Genomic DNA, 17780 nt, shown 5'->3' with positions numbered 1-17780 from the left:
GGCAGCACCCCGGTCGGGCTGCGCTGCCCGAACGGAACGTGCCGTTCCGATCCGAAACGTCGTGCTGCGGCTGGTGAGCGCAAAACATCGCAAAGCAAACACACAAAGAGAGCACTGGTGCGCTGCAGACACACACACTGTGGATGGAGCGGGTGCACTTTTGAGGGATCGGAATGGCGTAAATTGTGTGGATATGTTTTTAAACTTTGTTTTGATGCACAATTTAATAAAAAAATACGCTTATTTTATTACAAGAATATTCTTACGATGTAAAAAAAACTTTTTGAGCGAGTTTTGCCACCTTTGGAAGGTGACACATTGTCTTTAATGATTTCAATTTGTCCAAAAAAGTTATGAGTAAGTTATTTACACTATTATTATTGCAAATTCAACTAATTATAGAAAAAGCAAAAAAGCATTTTACATGTAAAAATAAATCATCAAGAGAAACATGTCAATTGCAGTTACAAATGTCAGTGTGCACACCATCAATAATGCGTTCAAGCCATCCCTATGCGATGTTTTTGATGCCCGCTGCTGGGGATCACTACAACTCATTTTGTTTATTTTTTTTCTTTCTGGTTTGAATTTGTTTTGATAAACTATTCCGCACAATTGTTGCAAATCCCATAAGAAAGACATTTTTTACTTGATTTTTAAGGATAAAGATTTATTTCATTCATTTATTTCATCAAGTGCTTTCAAATCCTGACTTTATCCTTGAATTAAGTGTAAATAATATTTCAAAATAAATTCTAAAGCAATTTCTAAGCATAATTGTTTGCAAAAATGTTCACTTCAAATCGTACCTGAACCTCCGGAAGACTGCACAACGGTCCCATGGACAGTGATGGAAGGCAGGCTCGGCGCTCGGCGAAAGACGGTGGAAGAAATGTAAGCGCCTTTTATGCTTTTATGTTTATTGTCCTACCCAAACCCCAAGCCAGCAGTACCGGATGCAAAACTAGCCGTAGTAGGCAGAGAGAGAGAGAGCGAGACTGAGACCAGGGGTTTTTCCACCGCACTTGAACACTTTTTACCAGATTTACCATTGAAAATGGCCTCGGTCGTTTGTTTCGAAATTGCAATTTCGGTAGTGTTGTAGACTGTATTTTTTTTTCCCTTCCCTTTTTCCCTTAACGCCTGAGCCCTTAACGCTCGAACCACAAACGCACCCACAGGTACAGGGGCCCGGTCATAGAGAAGAAAACCCCTTTTTGCACCGATGCAGCGCGGTGCGCAGATTTGCATTCGGGGTGTCGGTCTTGTTAAGCCGACTGAAGTATTTGTTATTCTACGGGACAGGTTTTAGGTCAGTCAGGGACCGATTTGCCTTGTTCTTTATCGCCCGGTTTTTTCATTCTTCTTCCTATGCTTCTATGCTCACTATGTATGTACACTCCGCCCAGGCCGACCAAAGAGTGAGAGGATTTATGAGTGGGATTTGGAAGATTTCTTTCTCCGCTTGTGTTCGAACTTGGTCAGTAGGTACTTGGTACGTAGAACGCCCTGCTGCTGCTGCTGCTCCTTCCTCCCCGGGCCAGTCTATTTTGTCCCAATTGTCACGTGTTTAAACGATGTGACGAGTGTGTAGTGTTGGACTCTTCAATGAATCAATTTGGCACGGTTGGTTTGCTGGTGGAATGGGGGCCCTGGTGGTGGTGGTGGTGGCTGCGACTTTGTGCATAATTGTCCAATAAAGCACACATCCGCTAATCAAACGCTATCAAAAGACGTTTGGACGCACTTGGGACGCGACACACTAGCGAGATGGTGGACCTAGCGGCGTACGAGGAGCTTCTTTTTTTTGGGGAGGATGTGACGACAGTTTTAAACGAAACATTCACAGCCTACTTGGGCTGGTTAATGGCGGTGCGGATTCGACACAGCGCGCCAGCTCTTTATCGGGAAGTTTGTGCGCAGCATGCCGTGCAAGAGATTGTCATCTAATCGTGCAATCAACTAATGACTGCACTTTGAGGAGCAATTAAAGCTGCGCCAACAAGTACAAAAACAAGCAAAAAAAGGGTCATAAAACAAGGGCCTGTTTTAGCATAAAAAAAAATTGCACACACAAAAAAATCGAGCATGTGTTTAGCATGTTGTGTTATTGTGAAACACGCTTCGGTTCCAAAATCCAACACACAAACGGTCACACCGTGACGACCTTAGTTTTCTGCAGTTTTTTTTTGCTTACCCAAAATCTTGCACCCCATTTGACCCAGGCTGCAACAAATACTTCCTCTGCCGTGATGATGGATACCGAAGCGGCTTTACGTATGCGGCCTGCTCGCCCAGGGCTCACCAATTTCCCTACGGCCAAGGCCGTCCGTTTTCGCCCCCTTCATCTGTGTATTTGCATTCGGACACGTGTGTACGCATACATATATATGTGTTGGCGACCAATTTCACGGCTTCTCCCCTGAGGGGGGGGGGGGGGCAAGCAAAGGAAAGCCTCCCCAAATGAAGTTCATCTTTGCAAACCCCGTTTGCGTTCGGTTACTCATGGGCGGCGTGTAGCACCACGGTAACCTTGGTGCACGGAAAGTGTAAGTGTATGCAAAAACAAAGTCACCTGTGGGTGCGCGAGTTAAAACACGGGGTTGATGATGGGGCTGCCATGTTTTGCTTTACTTTCGCCCCGCGCCGCACCTGAGGCATTTTGTTTGGCCGCTTTTTTGGACAGTGGTGGTTGTAGTTGTTGTTGGTGGAGTTTGGTGAAATTCCGCGAATTGTCAGGCCCTCTCTCTACGCATCGGCAAGTTGGTAAGTGCTTTAAAAGAAATGTTTCATTTCCATTCAGCTCCAAAAGATTCGAGCAAAGGAATTACCATAACAGTAAGCGGGGTCTTTGGCTAGTGTCAGTCGGGGGGGTTACAATGGACACTCTCTCACAGCCTACTGATAAAACGAAAAACATTGTACGGGTCGATATGGAAGAGTTTTCTCAGTCTATTTTATCATACCGTAATGCATTTTACGATTCTACCAGACCACCTGGCCTCAGCGAGCTCAAAAGGGGACTGTTATCGGTCGATGACCACTAAAGGGCATCTGGGATATGGAGGTTGGGGGAAAAGGCCCTACGCAGTGGATGCAGTTGACGAGAAAAAAATTGAAAAATCGCTTTGAAATCGTAAAAGAAAAACCCTTTCCTATTCCTCATTTGGATATTAATTTAAAAGAAAGTCATTTAAATGAGCAATTATCGTCCAGCAGTTCAAGCTCCTGTGTGGTGGAATCAGTTACAGCACGGCCATGTACCATTCAAGTTTCAGTTCGAATCTTGATCGGATCTAGGAGGAAGGTGATCGGCGCGCGCTTATCAACATTTTGGATTTTATCAAACTACAATCCAATACACTAAAATCGAACACTCTTCCTTCCTCTCTCTAATCCAAGTAGGTCAAAACTAAGGTGATTTATGGATGGATGTTGTCGTGATGTCATCCTTTCTATGGTGACTATGAGCACTATCGTGATCAATGACTGTGACCACATGCGGTACCACAAAGGTGAATTACTGCTTTCTCTCCGTGGCTTATGAGTAGTGACCTCCGCGCTCAAGACGGGCAAAGAGCTAACCCAACCCACAGAGAGTGAATCATCCCACTAAATTCAGCAACGGAGAGGAAAAACCCTCTTTCTGCAATCAACCTGTGCCAGTGCGTCAAACCACTCACGCAACACGTTACTACTTCAATCAGCCCTAAACGCACCAACACACACGCGCACACGGACGGACAGTCCGCTTTATGTAGTGTAATTCCCGGCAGTTATTATGCTAATTGTACGGTGTGTGTGTGTGTCGCGCAAGTGCCGCGCCAAACCAACCGTCGTCGTCGGCGTCATCGCGCGCACGTTGACTTATGTCATGCGACGCAATGGCTTTCTTCCATGGCACACTCCGCTCACCGCATGATGGATGCATAATTACTCACACACCAACACACCAACCAAGCAACAACGATAGAGCCACGTGTGTGTGTGTGTGACTGTGTGCATTCATTGCGTTTCTGAGCCCATCGGTAGCAGTGGTCAGGATGGCGCCAGCGAAAGGAGTGCGCACAAGATGACAACTTGATTGCCATTTTTCTGGACGATCTGCCAGTGGGGGGGGGGGGAGGGGATTTGCGTTTTTTTTTCCTTCCCTCCCCTCTCCTCTCCACCCCGATTACGTAAAGTGAGGGAAGCAAAACGTGGAGCATCATTTACACGCGATAAAGTTCCGGGAAGCCGTCGCCTTCCAAGTCGTCTTGGTCGTCGCCTTCTAACCATTTCTTACGCGTGTGTCAATCATGTTAGATTGGGCGTGTGTTTTGTTCGATGGCGAAGGAAGGGGGGCAGGTGGCCCGGAGATGATGTAATGCGAACATGTCATGATTTAAAATTGATAAGATGATTTAACGATGCGTTGATAGTGCGTTAAAGTGATGTACTACATTGTTGCGTAAGAAGACTTACCTTTTTTAAGCCAATTTTTCCTACTTTCTTCGGATATTCTTCAAAGTGGCGAGATGTGTTAATGTATTTATTTTAACACAGTAGAGCAAGAAATTTAAACATCAAAGTAAGGATTTGAATTGGGGTTTTGCAGCTTTGCATAAGCTTAGAGGTTCAAGCAACCCTTCGGCAGCCTTTAAGCAGCTTTGGAGCTGCTTGGAAATGTAAAATACACAACAACAGCAGGAATCACTCGATTCTCTTGAGTGTTCTTGAAAATTACATCTTCTTCTTCTTTGGCTCAACAAACGATGTCGGTCAAGTCCTGCCTGTACCCACTTGTGGGCTTGGCTTTCAGTGACTAATTGATTCCCCCCCATAGCAGGATAGTCAGTCCTACGTATGGCGGCACGGTCTATTTGGGGTTTGAACCCATGACGGGCATGTTGTTAAGTCGTACGAGTTGACGACTGTGCTACGAGACCGGCTAAAATTACATACAATTGTCAAATGTTCAAGATCAATGTTTACTATTCATCACAATTTTGATCAAAAAGAACAAAAAAATCTAATACATCCGTAAAGGTTCTGAGCTTCCCATACAAAAAGAAATTAATTAAAATCTATATTTTCGGATGTTTTAGTACAACATGAATAGCAAAGCAAAATCCAACCCCCACACCCCATAGAGTGATTGTTGTTTTTTTTCTATTCTCTTTATTTTCCGGATATTCTACACAGTTCCACGCACTTGTTCCTCCTACATTTTTCCACCGATAATACGTGTATAGTTTAAAGGGGGGAAGGGAGGGAGTTCCTCAGTGTATAGCTTTATTGCGCTTATTGTATTGAATGTTAAAACGGCATCGTAAACTGCACAATATAAGCACACTTCGCAGCCGGGACATGCTTCGATCGTTTTTCGAATTTTGTAAATTGTTCCAAAAAACAAACGAAAATTCCGTTACCTCAAACAAACACACACGCCAGAGTGCATTCTTCGCAGGCGCAATAATATCGCATTAACACCTAGTATATGGTTCGATTTATAAGACGCTATATTGTGGTATCGATTAATGTTACTTTACAGCTGTTTTGTATTTGCGAGTGATGAGATGAAAATGGGGGAAATTCTGTGTTTTTGTTGTTGTGATTATAATGTTATAAAGTTGTGTGACACTGACAACGTTAAGGTGGAAGAATGCAAATGGCATTTTCTAGGTGCACAGCAGCTTGTCTGGTTTCAAAGCTGCACATTGAAAAGGGGGTTTAAAGATCCAAGACTGCGCTGCTTGTGGCAGGTGGCAGGATGTTCCGAAACGTAGCAAAATGTATGTTGTGCATCGTATCAAGGGGTGAACAAGATTAATGCTAAAACAGTAGTTGCCTAGCGACCAGCTACGACCAACCAGTTGCTAGCTCGCTCGCTCGCTCGCTTGCTGCTCCGGATCGATTTATTTAAGCAACGGCCAATGTCCTGTTCCTCCTTTCTACGCCCTTCTCAATGTTCCGCTGTAAAAACAGACAGAACAAAAATACTGATACTGCCACATTTGTGCGCTTTTCGCCTTGTTTTTTTTTTGCATATGTTACTGCTATTTATCACCCTATTGCCGGATTAGTACATCTATCGCGTGAATTGATTAACTACGCTTTTTAGCTTAATTGGAGAGGAAAGTTTAATTGATTCTGCTGCATTCGCTGCTGCCAGTTCGTTTTTGTGTGTTTGTTTTGCGCCGATGCTTCGATGCCTGCTTCGATTATGCAAAATCCCAATTCTATCCCAGCTCCATGTGCTGGAGTGTGAGCGGGTGTGAGTATAGGAAAGTTCAAGGAAAGCTTCTTCCATCTTACTTTAGAAACGTTTCCTGTTGGGTTTTCTCGCTATTTTATATGGTATTATTTTCAATTTAATTGGGAGGAAAAAATGCTCTACTGCAGAAGATTTTTGTTTTATGTGAAATGTTTCTATTGTGGATTGAATGAACATTAACGTCTGATTCTCATTGAAATATGTAACGGCTATTCATTTGTAATTGTGATTTCGATTGTGAAACTGTGTTTTTTAAATGTATTTGTATATCTCTACGTATGACTTCAATGTGTGCAGTTCCGGTGGGCGGCTTGTTTATTACGTTTTTTTATTCGTTTATTAATTTCTAATAATTTTCCGTTTTTTTATTTTATTTTGCTTGCTTCGCGACATAAAAAATGTACCGATTTTTTTAATTTCCGATCGTTCCGTTTTGGCATAAAATTTTGTAAACGTTTCTAAAACGTGTAGAATACATACACAAAAAAACCGATACCGATTCCGAATTGTTACTCCCCTTTGCTGCTCCCGCTGCTTTCGACCGTAAATTGCTCTAATTTCGTTTTATTTGCGTTATTGTTTTCCCATTTTGTTTTGTTTTGTTTCTCGCTGTTATATGTTCAGAAATAGTATAATAGTTTAATTACCTTTAATGCACACGTTCTTTATACTCGTGCTTGTATGCGTATGTGTATATAGTTTTAAAAAGGACACGATTATCAAACACGACGCGTTTAAATACATATTGTGTTTTAACTGTGTTGTGTTACATTCGACTTCAAACAATCGCCCCTACCCACGATCACTTGAGAACTTGGCTTCAGATGGATCAATCAAAACCGAGGAGATAAAAACGAGGAGAACAATTTGTCCCGTTTTTTGTTTGTTGATGCTGGAAGCTGCATATAACACATTCGAATCAAAGTTTTATACACTATTTACATAAATACACATTGTGTTACAGCAAATGAGTGGTGGAGCGCGTGAAAGGGAGTCATATAAGGTGTGTTAAGTAATTAATACTCTCTTCCGGCTACAAGTAAAAGACACGCGTTACACAGTGGCTCGCATGAGGCTGCCACAAAACCTTCGCTAGAAAGAAACGCAAACGGACTTATAAACTTAAGTAAAGCTCAGTAAATAATGCTTCGAAAATCGCCTTTTTTCTCCCCAAATTAAATTTGTTGGAAATGAAAACAAAGCAAAAGCAACGCTACCGGTGAAGCTACCGGAGTAATAGAGGCAGTAGGGCAGTGTTTTGGGTGTTTAACATAACAATAACTAAACTCAATATATATATATACCGTACAGGCTAATGCATTCTTGTGCGACAGCGTTGTTGTTGACCTGGCCTGGCAGAGGGACCGCCCTTCTTCAATGCCTACCCCCCCTTGGACCGAGCAACAGCTAAAACTAATGTCATAACATAAAATGTACACAACGGCGTGATCATCGCTCGATCGTAACGCGCTTCCCCATGCCTTCGCATAACTCAAATTGGCTCCTTCTTCTCCTGTTCTGTTCGGTTCTCCCGGTTTGCAGGGACACTTTTTTGGGATTTCGATTTTTGGCAATCATTCTACACTACTTATTACAACAAAAGAAAGTCGATCATAACTGTCGATCAAATTCGAGGTTCGAGGCATCATCGTGCTTAGTATACGTCTTCTCTGTAGCTACGTTGTTTTTTTTTTAAATTAAAAATTGTTAATGTTAATTGCTAATCCCTATACTAAGAATGCGTATTTGTTGTGTGGCAGAGGATTCAAGCGTCCGTTTCAAAAAAGGGGAGCCATATGGAGAGAACTGTCAATTTAAACCCAATCATTGATCTTCGATGATCAGTCTTCATTATTGATGTTCAATTCACTTCCACATTCAACGTGTTCGTTCTCCCTCCCAAACAAACTCCCCTTTGTAAGAAAGGATTGTTTGTGCCTGAAGCCGCCCGTTGCCTATTTAGCATGGTTTAGCATGAACTTGGTGTGAGTGAGAGAATGAGTGTCGAAACATGACTGATTTTATTAAATATTAATTATTATCCGTATTAGTATATGTGTACTTGCATCCTTTGCTCCCTGGCTTGTTTGTTTGTTTGTTTTTTTGTTTGTTCACAGTACAACACAGGGGCTCTCCGTTCAAGTCCTTCAAGTATGTAGGCGATCTATGTATTTATGTATACTTTTTCTACAAACTATTAGCGTGAAGGTAAGCGAACTGCTCGGGGTGGAAAATGGTGGAACCAGAAACAAAACAACTTTAAGTGTGTTTTTTGGCTGGTCACAGTGTACTCAACACTTCCCCCAAACATTAAACCAGGCTTCAAATTCGGCTTCGTAATTCGCTACGAATACTCTGCACAGTCTTCCCCAAAAGTCTTCCCAGTGATTAAATTAAATATTTTTCCACGCTCTTCCCCACAAATACACACACATCCACGAGAGGATCATATTGCTGAGAGGATGATTTGCTAATCGCGCGCGACCCGCTGATGCTATCTTAAGGATGAGGATGATGATGGATGATAAAAACACTATATTCCGACCATTTCGCGTACATTTGGGCACGCATTTGGCCATCGTCGATTACCGGTTGCTTTCGACACATCTTGGTGGCATCTTCGTCGTTAGAAGTTTAGGTGTGTGTGTGTGTTGTATGAGTTTTTGGTCCGCTTAGCTGTGTGATCCCCGCATCAATCCCGTCTCCGTCGATTATGTGCAGTGGTCTACCCTTACCCACAGGCCCCGGGGACAGCTCAGCAGACCGTTTCCATCGGCACCCGGTTGGAGGTGGTGGTGGTCGTGTTGTTCGTGCAGGTGTTGTTCGTGATCGATTCGCCCATCGAGGGCAGCCCGTGCGACGAGCTGGAGTGCTGCGGACCGTGCGTGGTGTTCGTGAACGAGCGGCCCGTTTTCGAGTTCCACAAGCGCTTCATGGCGGCCCAGACCTGCGGGGGAGAAAGGGAGGGGAAAAACACGATGGCCGCAGGACGGGGAAAAAAGACGGAAAAATGGGAATAGTTATAAATTGTGATTTTATTTTCGCATACCTAGAATTAGAATAATTAATATGAATGTGCATCGCAGCCGGAAGAAGGTTTCTCGCGGTGCTTTTGTTTTTCCTCACAGGACATTAGTTTTGTGACCTATGCTGCCCTATTTCACTCGACTGCACCGTGCAGGTGTGAAGAGGGTGAGTGAGTGCATTATGCTGTTATAAGCTTTGCGTTTTGTTTTTTTCTCTCTCTCGTTTGCTTCCTGTTTGTGCCAAAGTTACTCTTCCAGCAGAGAAAGACAGCTCCAATTGTCAGTCAACTAGGCAGAACAAGGCTTCGCTTCGGTTGGCTTTACGACGCCTGGGCGGTAAAGGTTAATTTCGGTTCGTCCGACGGACGGCGATGGTCGGATGCCGCTCTAACCACCATCGATCGTGTCCGGAGCCATCCGCAGATGACACCGGTGCCAAATGAGATTTTGTGGCTTTGAGCTTTCGCTCTCTGTCTCTCTATGCTTCCAAAGGGCAAAGGAGACGTTGGTGGAGCGTTAACAATGGAGCCGCCACCATCAGTCGGAAGCGCTAGTTTGTTTCGCGGTTCGCAAAAGGTGAAGCGGTTGATTATGTATAATATTATGGAAGAGAAAATATATGTATTGGTGAGCGTCTTGTGCTATTTTTGGATCATCAAATAGCTGTTTTCTACATTTTGGATTTTGAAAATAACTACAAAATAGTAAAACATCCCAATACAGTGTTTTAAGACGGTTAAAATGTAAAGATTTAGAGGTTTAGGGTTCATTTTATGGGGAAAATACTAAGTTAAAAATAATTGCAAATTATTCTCTCAACTTCATTAAAGTGCAGTTTGTTTTAAATTTTTACAATTTAAAATAAGTCAAGCAAAATTATTAAATGCCCTTTTTTGCTCTAATTATTAGCACGCTAACCTATCAAACTGCTGCGTAGCGTAACGGACTGCTTCTTCAGCAGGTTCAACCATTCCATGATCTCTTCTTGCTGCTAACAACAAGCAGCGCTGGAAGAGAAACTCCTTTCGACTGGCGATAATAATAAAAAAAAAACAGACACACACACACACAGCTAAAGTTCGATCGATGATTATCGACTTGATTTGGCAGCAGAAGGTAAAGCAGAAGTCAGCAGAAACTTACCTGCGGTTGACAGCCGACGACGATAAAGATGAAGACGCCCTGCAGCGCGTTGATCAGATCGGTCACGATCCAGATGTAGTTCGGGCCGCCGACGGCCCAGGAGATGACGTCCGCCACCCAGGTGACACCCATCACGACCACCAGCTTGAGGCAGACGCGCCCCAGCGCGGCACTGTAAGAGGGAGAAGAAACCAAACCGCGGCTAAGCATACCACATGGAGAGAGAAAGAGAGAAAGAGAGAGAGAGAGAGAGAGAGGGGAAGGGAGAGGGCAAACAAAGAGAGGGAGAGAGAAAGAAGGGGGTTGGTGGGTCATTAAATCATGCCAGAAACGAAACATAACGCACGCACAGAACACATACACACATTCACCCTGAAAGGACGTAACATATTCCCGATTTTTTTGCTTATTCTAACCGGACCGAAACAACAACACAGATGGGGGGAGATACTCTAACTACGTCATGTTCTACAGATACGGGGCCAGGTCGGGGAGAGCACATAAGTCTAAATTTCCACAACAGCACATTCTATCCCGACCCTCCCGAAACGGGAATTAAAAAGTGCACCAAAAATGGCCACAGTTGGCTGGCGGAAACATGCAAAGCGCGTCCCCAATGCATGGGAGGTAATGTGGCATGTGGCCATTTTGCCATAATTTTTACGCCAACTACACATCGCGTCGCAAGTCCTCATATTCCTCGTGGTCTGGGTACAAGGTACCCTGCAGCAGCCCTATTTATTAGTAGAGCAAAACCTGCCCGCTCGCTACTCGTTGGCCACCATTGCTCTGTGGCGTGTGTTTTATTTTATTACCATTTTACTATTAGATTTATCACTCGTCTGTCGTCTTGCGCACCCCCCATAGTCGGTTGCCCTGGTAACCGAGATCGGCGCAAAGTACCGCGACGGTGCACTATCGTCCTTATTCCGCCTTTTGCAGAATGCAGATTCCGGAGACAGAAGCGGCAGACAGAAAGGGGGGAAAAGGTTGCTTTCTACCAACAGATAAAACACAGCACAACACAAGCATTCTCTCCACACAAATGGATTTCCGCCACAAGGAGCAACACAGCAACGGTGTACCGAAAAAAAAAGCGCAAAAAAATGTTGCAATAAATCCTTGTAAAGAGGGCGATAGAGGGAGAAATAGACAGACAGACACAAGAAAAAACTATCGCCCGCAATGATACAGATTTTTGTACTTGCCGACTCGTAGCGCCAGCCCTTGTACCGAGGCCTATGAACACACACCGTAGGTGGTCGACTTTTCCGGCCTCGTTGTGTCGCGGCCCAAGAGCCCACCCAGGCGGGGTGGGAAACTGTCCCATCCTTCATCCCCAACCAGCAGCCTCCTCTCTCGCACAAACACTGGAGCAAATTGGCCTCAGCTTCAGCTTTCGTGTCTTTTGCCAAACAAGAGGGCAACCAGGGGGGAAAAGCTTTACCCCATTTTTACTTCAGGGAGTTCATTACCAAGGCCGAGCGTTGGATTTGCTGGGCGGAAAAGACAGGCGAGATTGAACGTAGACACACTCTCGGCTTGCACCAATAAATCTATATTCACCACGACGGGAAACCTGACACGAGATAAACGTACAGCGGTACAGTCTCTCGCGATCTTTGAAGCGCACTTGTGCCCTTGACAACTACCAGGTGGCTACTCGACCCAATCGAACTCACCGAGTAATCAGTGTGTGTGTGTGTAATTGAACGATTGATGTGATAAAAACTGCTGATGAAATTAAATTCAAACAATTCTCCCCATTTCGGGGGAAAGCCTGGTAATACGCCGCGTTGCCATGGCAGTTTATCGCCGTGAAGTCCGATTTATGTCGGCGTGCAGGATCGAATGCTTGTCATCGACCGTGTCCCCTTCTCAGGGTGTCCTTTAAGGTAAAGAGATTCGTTAACAACCTGGACCTGGAGGAGGGTCGGAGATTTAATTGGAAAACAACATCCTCCGCCCCGTGAGGCAGAACGACAGATTGACCTGGTCGTTAGGCGTTCTGTTGAAGTCTTCCTCTCTGCAGAGGAGATCAAATTTCACTTGCACTTTGTTCATGAACGAAACCTCTCCATTCCCTTGTTGTTTTCGTGGGCAAGCTTTCAAAGTGTAGTCTTTGTAGTTGCTACAGAATAAAAAGCATAAAAATCTCTCCATGCTTCTACTGTTTGCGCATAACTCCAGCAGAAAGTGCTCCCTAAAGATGCGGGTTGGGCATTTTTCACTCTTTGTCTCTGTTTAAGGGCATGTGAGCAAGTACGTTTGAAGCTTTCTTGCTTCGTGTTTTCCAAGCACTGGAAATAAAATTAGAAACCAATTGTTTTGTACCCGGTTTTTTGCATAGTTTTCGCCCCTTTTCCTACGCTAATTGATCTTGATTCATTTGCTGAAAGTGCATCTTGCTTGGGCTGGATGCAGTTCAACCTCTCTTTTTGCAGCATTCGTTTTCCTTCACTCAAGGTGAACATTGAAAACAATGTGAATAAAAACGTGAGTAGAATGTGCCAGCTAGTGCACTTTTTGGGGAAATCGTTTAAAAGTTTCCTTTCCTTTCGCGGAATCGGCTTGAGACGGATTCCTCAATTAGGAAACTGTACTTTTTTCCCCTGCTGGGTTCTGAGATGACGTTGAGAGGCTCCGTTCATTTGAGGATGAGTTTCTTTTCTGCGATATCTCTTGGCTGTGTATCCATCCAGAGTGGCTCTTCTGGTGCTGCAAAGCATCAGTTCCATTTCCTTCGCTTCATTGCAATTTTAACATCCTTTTAATTTGATTTCAATTTTAGATTTACGAATGGTGCCAAATTACACTGCCAACCTTCTCCAAAACTGTATCGAAAGAACGTACACATTGATAAAGTGGCAATTTATTGTTCATGTGACAGTAAAACATTGCCTTCTCAAGCACGAGGCAAAACGGGGAGGGAATGAGGTAATTGTACCTAATTAAACAATTTCTCCTTTCAGATTTACGACATCACATTCCAGTGTTAACCGGGGGTGTACGAATTCTATCGAGCAACAATCGAGCGGAAATTTTCCTCTCCAACGGAAAAAAACTCAACGTCTATGCTATAATGAAAAGTAGAAAACTTTGGCTGCGCTACCACCGGCACTGGAGAGGTCCTTGAAATGATTTTCATCGAGTGCCAAATGAAGGCATACAAACACAGCAGGCATACACCCACACATACCAAACACTCGGGTTTAGGGAGGATTTTAATTATTTTCCACCCGTTTTGATGCTCCTGTGCACATTGGAGTGGTTTTCAGTACTTGTCGGGGTACCAAGTGTGTGTAGCGGAGGAGATGATGACCTCAGATTCCCTTTTTGCTGGGTTTTATTTTTTCGGAGGTCGAAGTTTTGGACCACTCGATCCATGCGCCCGGAAATTGAGGTTGAGCGCGCGCGTAATGGGATCGGTTTGTCGGTTCCTTATTCTACCTTCTCGGAACGGAAAATCGTTCCACCAGCCGTCTATGAAGCAGTATGTGGATATCCGCTGTGTCCGGTTGTACAAATTTGCTATAAATCGAAAATTGCTTTCGACTGGGGGCACGTTAAAATGTGCTGACCCATATACGCGGCGAAGTAGGGGAGCTTGAAAGAGAAAGCTTAACCAGTCCCTGTCTCGCTGTCTCTCTCTACTTCCGGGGGAAAGGAAAAGCAAACGTTTTTCCAACTCTAGTGTGTTTAACATCCGATTTAAGCGGCTGCCACCGCTACTTTTCTGCTGATTGAACGCTTTTTGCCCGTTCTGCTGGATTGGGGAGAGAAAATCGAACGTGAACATGGCGTTTCGTGTACCGCAACACAGCTCGTCGTCGCTCTGCGAGTGAAGTTTGCAAAAGTGATTTTCCGAACCCGTTTTGGAGACCCCTGCTTTATACCACCACCGGAGGATTCATAATGGAAACTAATATTTGAACAACGCCAGCGACAAATTATGATCGCGAAAGGTGGACGACGACAACCACCAGCGTCGTACGATTTTGCCGGGGGAAAACTACTCGTTCTCGTTCGTGAACGAGAATATATTGCCCACCATTTATATTGGTTTGCTACAGGAGCTCATGGTGGCCGGTTTTGGTTGTCTTCGCACCGATAAAGCTCTTTGGAACATATAAAGCAGGCAAGAAAAATGGGCATTAATTTGGAGATGATATTTTTAAAATGGCAATTCGTTGAGCATTTTATAGAAATAAAGGAGCTTGAAATTTCATATTTTTTCATTCATATAGTGGACCAGTGCCTGAATGAAACGTTTTGGAAAGAAAAACGAAGTCCAATTCTGTCGGTATTCTTTAAAGTCGTTGCCGCTAAATTTTGACTCTAACTCACTTATTTTTGTCTCGAAGGCACCAATTTTTGACAGTGCGCATCAATTTTTGCCCGAAGGCATCAATTTTCGACTGTGACCGAATCATTTTATTTATAAAATTGTACGTAATTTCTGAAACTATGTGTTCTGAAATTATTAAAGAGGTTAAGAGGCGAAAGAACTCCGCAGGAGCCAAAGCCTCTCTAAACCATACTAACAACAACATTATTAAAGAGGCGAAAGAACTCCGTTGGAGCCAAAGCCTCTATAAACTATTCAAACAACAACAATTCTGAAATTTTTTTAATTAAGATAAGTAGTGAATAATTTTATTGATAGAATTTAGAATGAAACAATTGTTTTGCTAATTTTGAATGTTTTAATGGAGTGAAAAAATTGGCATGTATTTTCAGCTGTTAAATTTAAATATTTTATAATTTTTCTCAAGAAACAATCAATTTACACAGATTTTGTATTTTTTATGATATGTAACAATTGTTAAAAATCTGCTTAAATACCTTGAAAAATTGTCATGATTCCTACAGGAGTCAAAAATTGATGACTTACAGACAAAAAAAGGTGCGTTAGAGTCAAAAATTGATGCCTTCTAGGCAAAAATTGATGCGCACTGTCAAAAATTGATGCCTTACAGTCAAAATTAGGTGGCAACGACTGTAAATAAGGTATCAATTTGACTTTGATATCCCTGAGATACCTTGAAAGAGCACAAACAATGCTTGAATGTTTGCCAAATATGCTCTCATGTCTAAGAATTTGAACATTAAAGTACTCTTTAATCTTTAGAAGAATCAAACATGTATCTTCAGTTATCAAAATTTCCCAAAATTCTTAGTGCTTACTAATATTTGACCAAAATCGTTCTGTTTCATCCACTTAAACTAAATCCCAGAGCATTCGACAAGCTGTTGTGATGGATAATGAATAACGTCTCCGTGTGGTGTCCTGTCAAACGTTCTCAAATTCCAATAAAAGCATCCCGTTAAAAGCATTAACACAATCCATAGTTTGATCAGTCCAGTATGTGTCCGTATGTACGAGATCGTGGTGTGTTAGTGTTCGTTTCATTGCATTAGTACTGCTAGTACTCAACTACTCGGGGTGCGATCTCTAGCAGATCCTACCCGTGACGCTACAGCGATTAACCACAGACAGGGGAAGCAACAAGTGAAGGCTAGTTACGGATAGAATTATAGACGGGAAAGAGTCGCGAAGAAAGAAAACGATAACTCAAATCGGTGCCCAAGAGTCTTACCGTTCCGTCGTAGACTTGACATCGTCCCGCTTCCATAGGCCACAGGTCAGCTGGCGGGCGGTCGAGGCGAACAGTAGCAGATTGATGCCGAGCAGGATGCCGATCGGGCCGAAGAAGTAGGTCAGCATTTCCATATTACCTGTGAGGTGATGAGATGAAGGAGAAGCAAAGAAAACGCAATGAACATAATGTGCTGACACATGTGAGCAAACGATCGTACGGAAAGATCCACATACACACACACAAGCTGTATAAATGTTATGCACGCACGACCCACAGACGGATCTGTCCCTCGTCGCCGGGACCTTGCCCCGGAGGCGATTTGATGTAATCCAGGGACCAACCCATCATTAATGGATCAACAACGGCGGCGCTGTTTCCCCCCGGAGGCCGCTCGTGCTCATCTCGCGGGCCGTGTGCGAAGAAGCAAGGTGCAAGTCAGCAGCGCACACACCTTTCTCTGGGGCGTGTGTACGTTTCTTTCGTGGAGATGGATTTTGTTTTGATGATGGAGACTTGGAGTTTGAAGTTGGCTCAAAACTGGGCCAAATCAGTTGCGTCGCGTCAGCCCTGGTGTTAAATCATTTATTATGGGCAATGAAATAAGCATTAATGCCATCGCGGGGATGTTGTATGACAGCGACCAACTTGCCAACTTCGAAGCGTTAATGTCCAATGAACAGCAAACTGAATCATCGATTTGAAACTGACTGGTCTTGGAAATGGTGCTTAATTTTATACCGAAAATACAAACGCCACACAATAAATGAACTCAACCGTATAATTTGATTGTATCGTATAATCCTGCCCAGTTCCACTCCAGACATTGGAAGAGTCGTCCAACATAGGGAGACGGACTCCAGACATACAACACAACAGTGTATCTCATTGTCTGATGGCAATAAATTTGCAGTATTGACTCTCTTCTACGTCCTCTCGTGGCAATCCCCGGGCAGAGTCGGTGGATATTGAAGTGGATTAGATTTGTCCGTTCCGATAAACGACACCGAGTACACCCGGATACACCGACCCGTTGCAAGAGAACGACAAAGAGAACCCTAGCCCGGAAAAGTCTACAATGTAAAGCGGGAAATGCCGGCAAAGAAAAACACAGTAGAACACAAACCAACAAAAAACACCGTTGAAAGATACGCGAGAACGAGAAAATAGAACGCTTCCAGCAGCGGGTTCTAATGACTGCCGGGTACGAAGGACGTGCGCGATTCCATCGATCGTCACAGCAACTGCTGTTAATTGATGAAACAAAGATACCCATCGACAATGTATGGTGAAGGATAGGATATTTCCGCTGTCTCTCCGGCAGGAGGATGTGTGCAAATATTTACATTTTATCGACAAAGCGGAAAAAGGAATTTTAAATTAACGATTTTACCCGTCCCATCCTTCTTTCACGCTTCTGTTTCTGTGCATTATTTGAACTGAAAGTAGACTCTATCTCTCTGTCTCCGTGTGTGCACCTGTTGTTGACGATGGGAAGGATATCGCATTTCTTCGCCAATACTTTTCCCACTTATCCTCTGCGCTCTGTCGAGCAGTTCCTCGTCCAAGCCTCACGTTCACCGTTCGAGTTGGGTTCGAGGAAAATCGAAATGCTGCTCTGCCTTCTCCTTCACGGAACGGTGCCGGCGAATTGTTCGGGACTAGGAAATAGAGGAATTCCGTGCAGGATCTCTTCACTGCTTTCACATTCTTTTTGATAAAAGGTGGCTTGAGTCGTGCCACCGAGGGGAGTAG

At 43.7% G+C, this 17780-nt stretch overlaps 1 protein-coding gene across 7 annotated transcripts in view; it reads right to left on the bottom strand.

The window, feature by feature from the left end:
* Positions 1-5581: 5581 nt before the first annotated feature.
* LOC1269252 (probable G-protein coupled receptor Mth-like 1) overlaps positions 5582-17780 on the bottom strand; it is a 160335-nt gene continuing 148136 nt past the window's right edge. For 4 of the 7 annotated variants that reach the window (XM_061655183.1, XM_061655184.1, XM_061655185.1 and 1 more), the window contains exons 6-8: positions 16026-16164; positions 10426-10597; positions 5582-9203 (exon numbers count right to left, since the gene is read on the bottom strand). In XM_061655183.1, coding sequence (XP_061511167.1) covers positions 9012-9203; positions 10426-10597; positions 16026-16164 — 503 coding nt within the window. In that variant the 3' untranslated portion in view covers positions 5582-9011. Of the gene's footprint in view, positions 9204-10425; positions 10628-16025; positions 16165-17780 lie in introns of all 7 variants that reach the window. The other 3 variants (XM_061655180.1, XM_061655181.1, XM_061655182.1) reach the window with 1 other exon arrangement.

Source organism: Anopheles gambiae, chromosome 3 (assembly GCF_943734735.2).
Source record: "Anopheles gambiae chromosome 3, idAnoGambNW_F1_1, whole genome shotgun sequence".
NCBI classification, from domain to species: domain Eukaryota; kingdom Metazoa; phylum Arthropoda; class Insecta; order Diptera; family Culicidae; genus Anopheles; species Anopheles gambiae.
The sequence above is the reverse complement of the archived record's forward strand: the minus strand, read 5'-3'. Positions and strand labels throughout refer to the sequence as shown.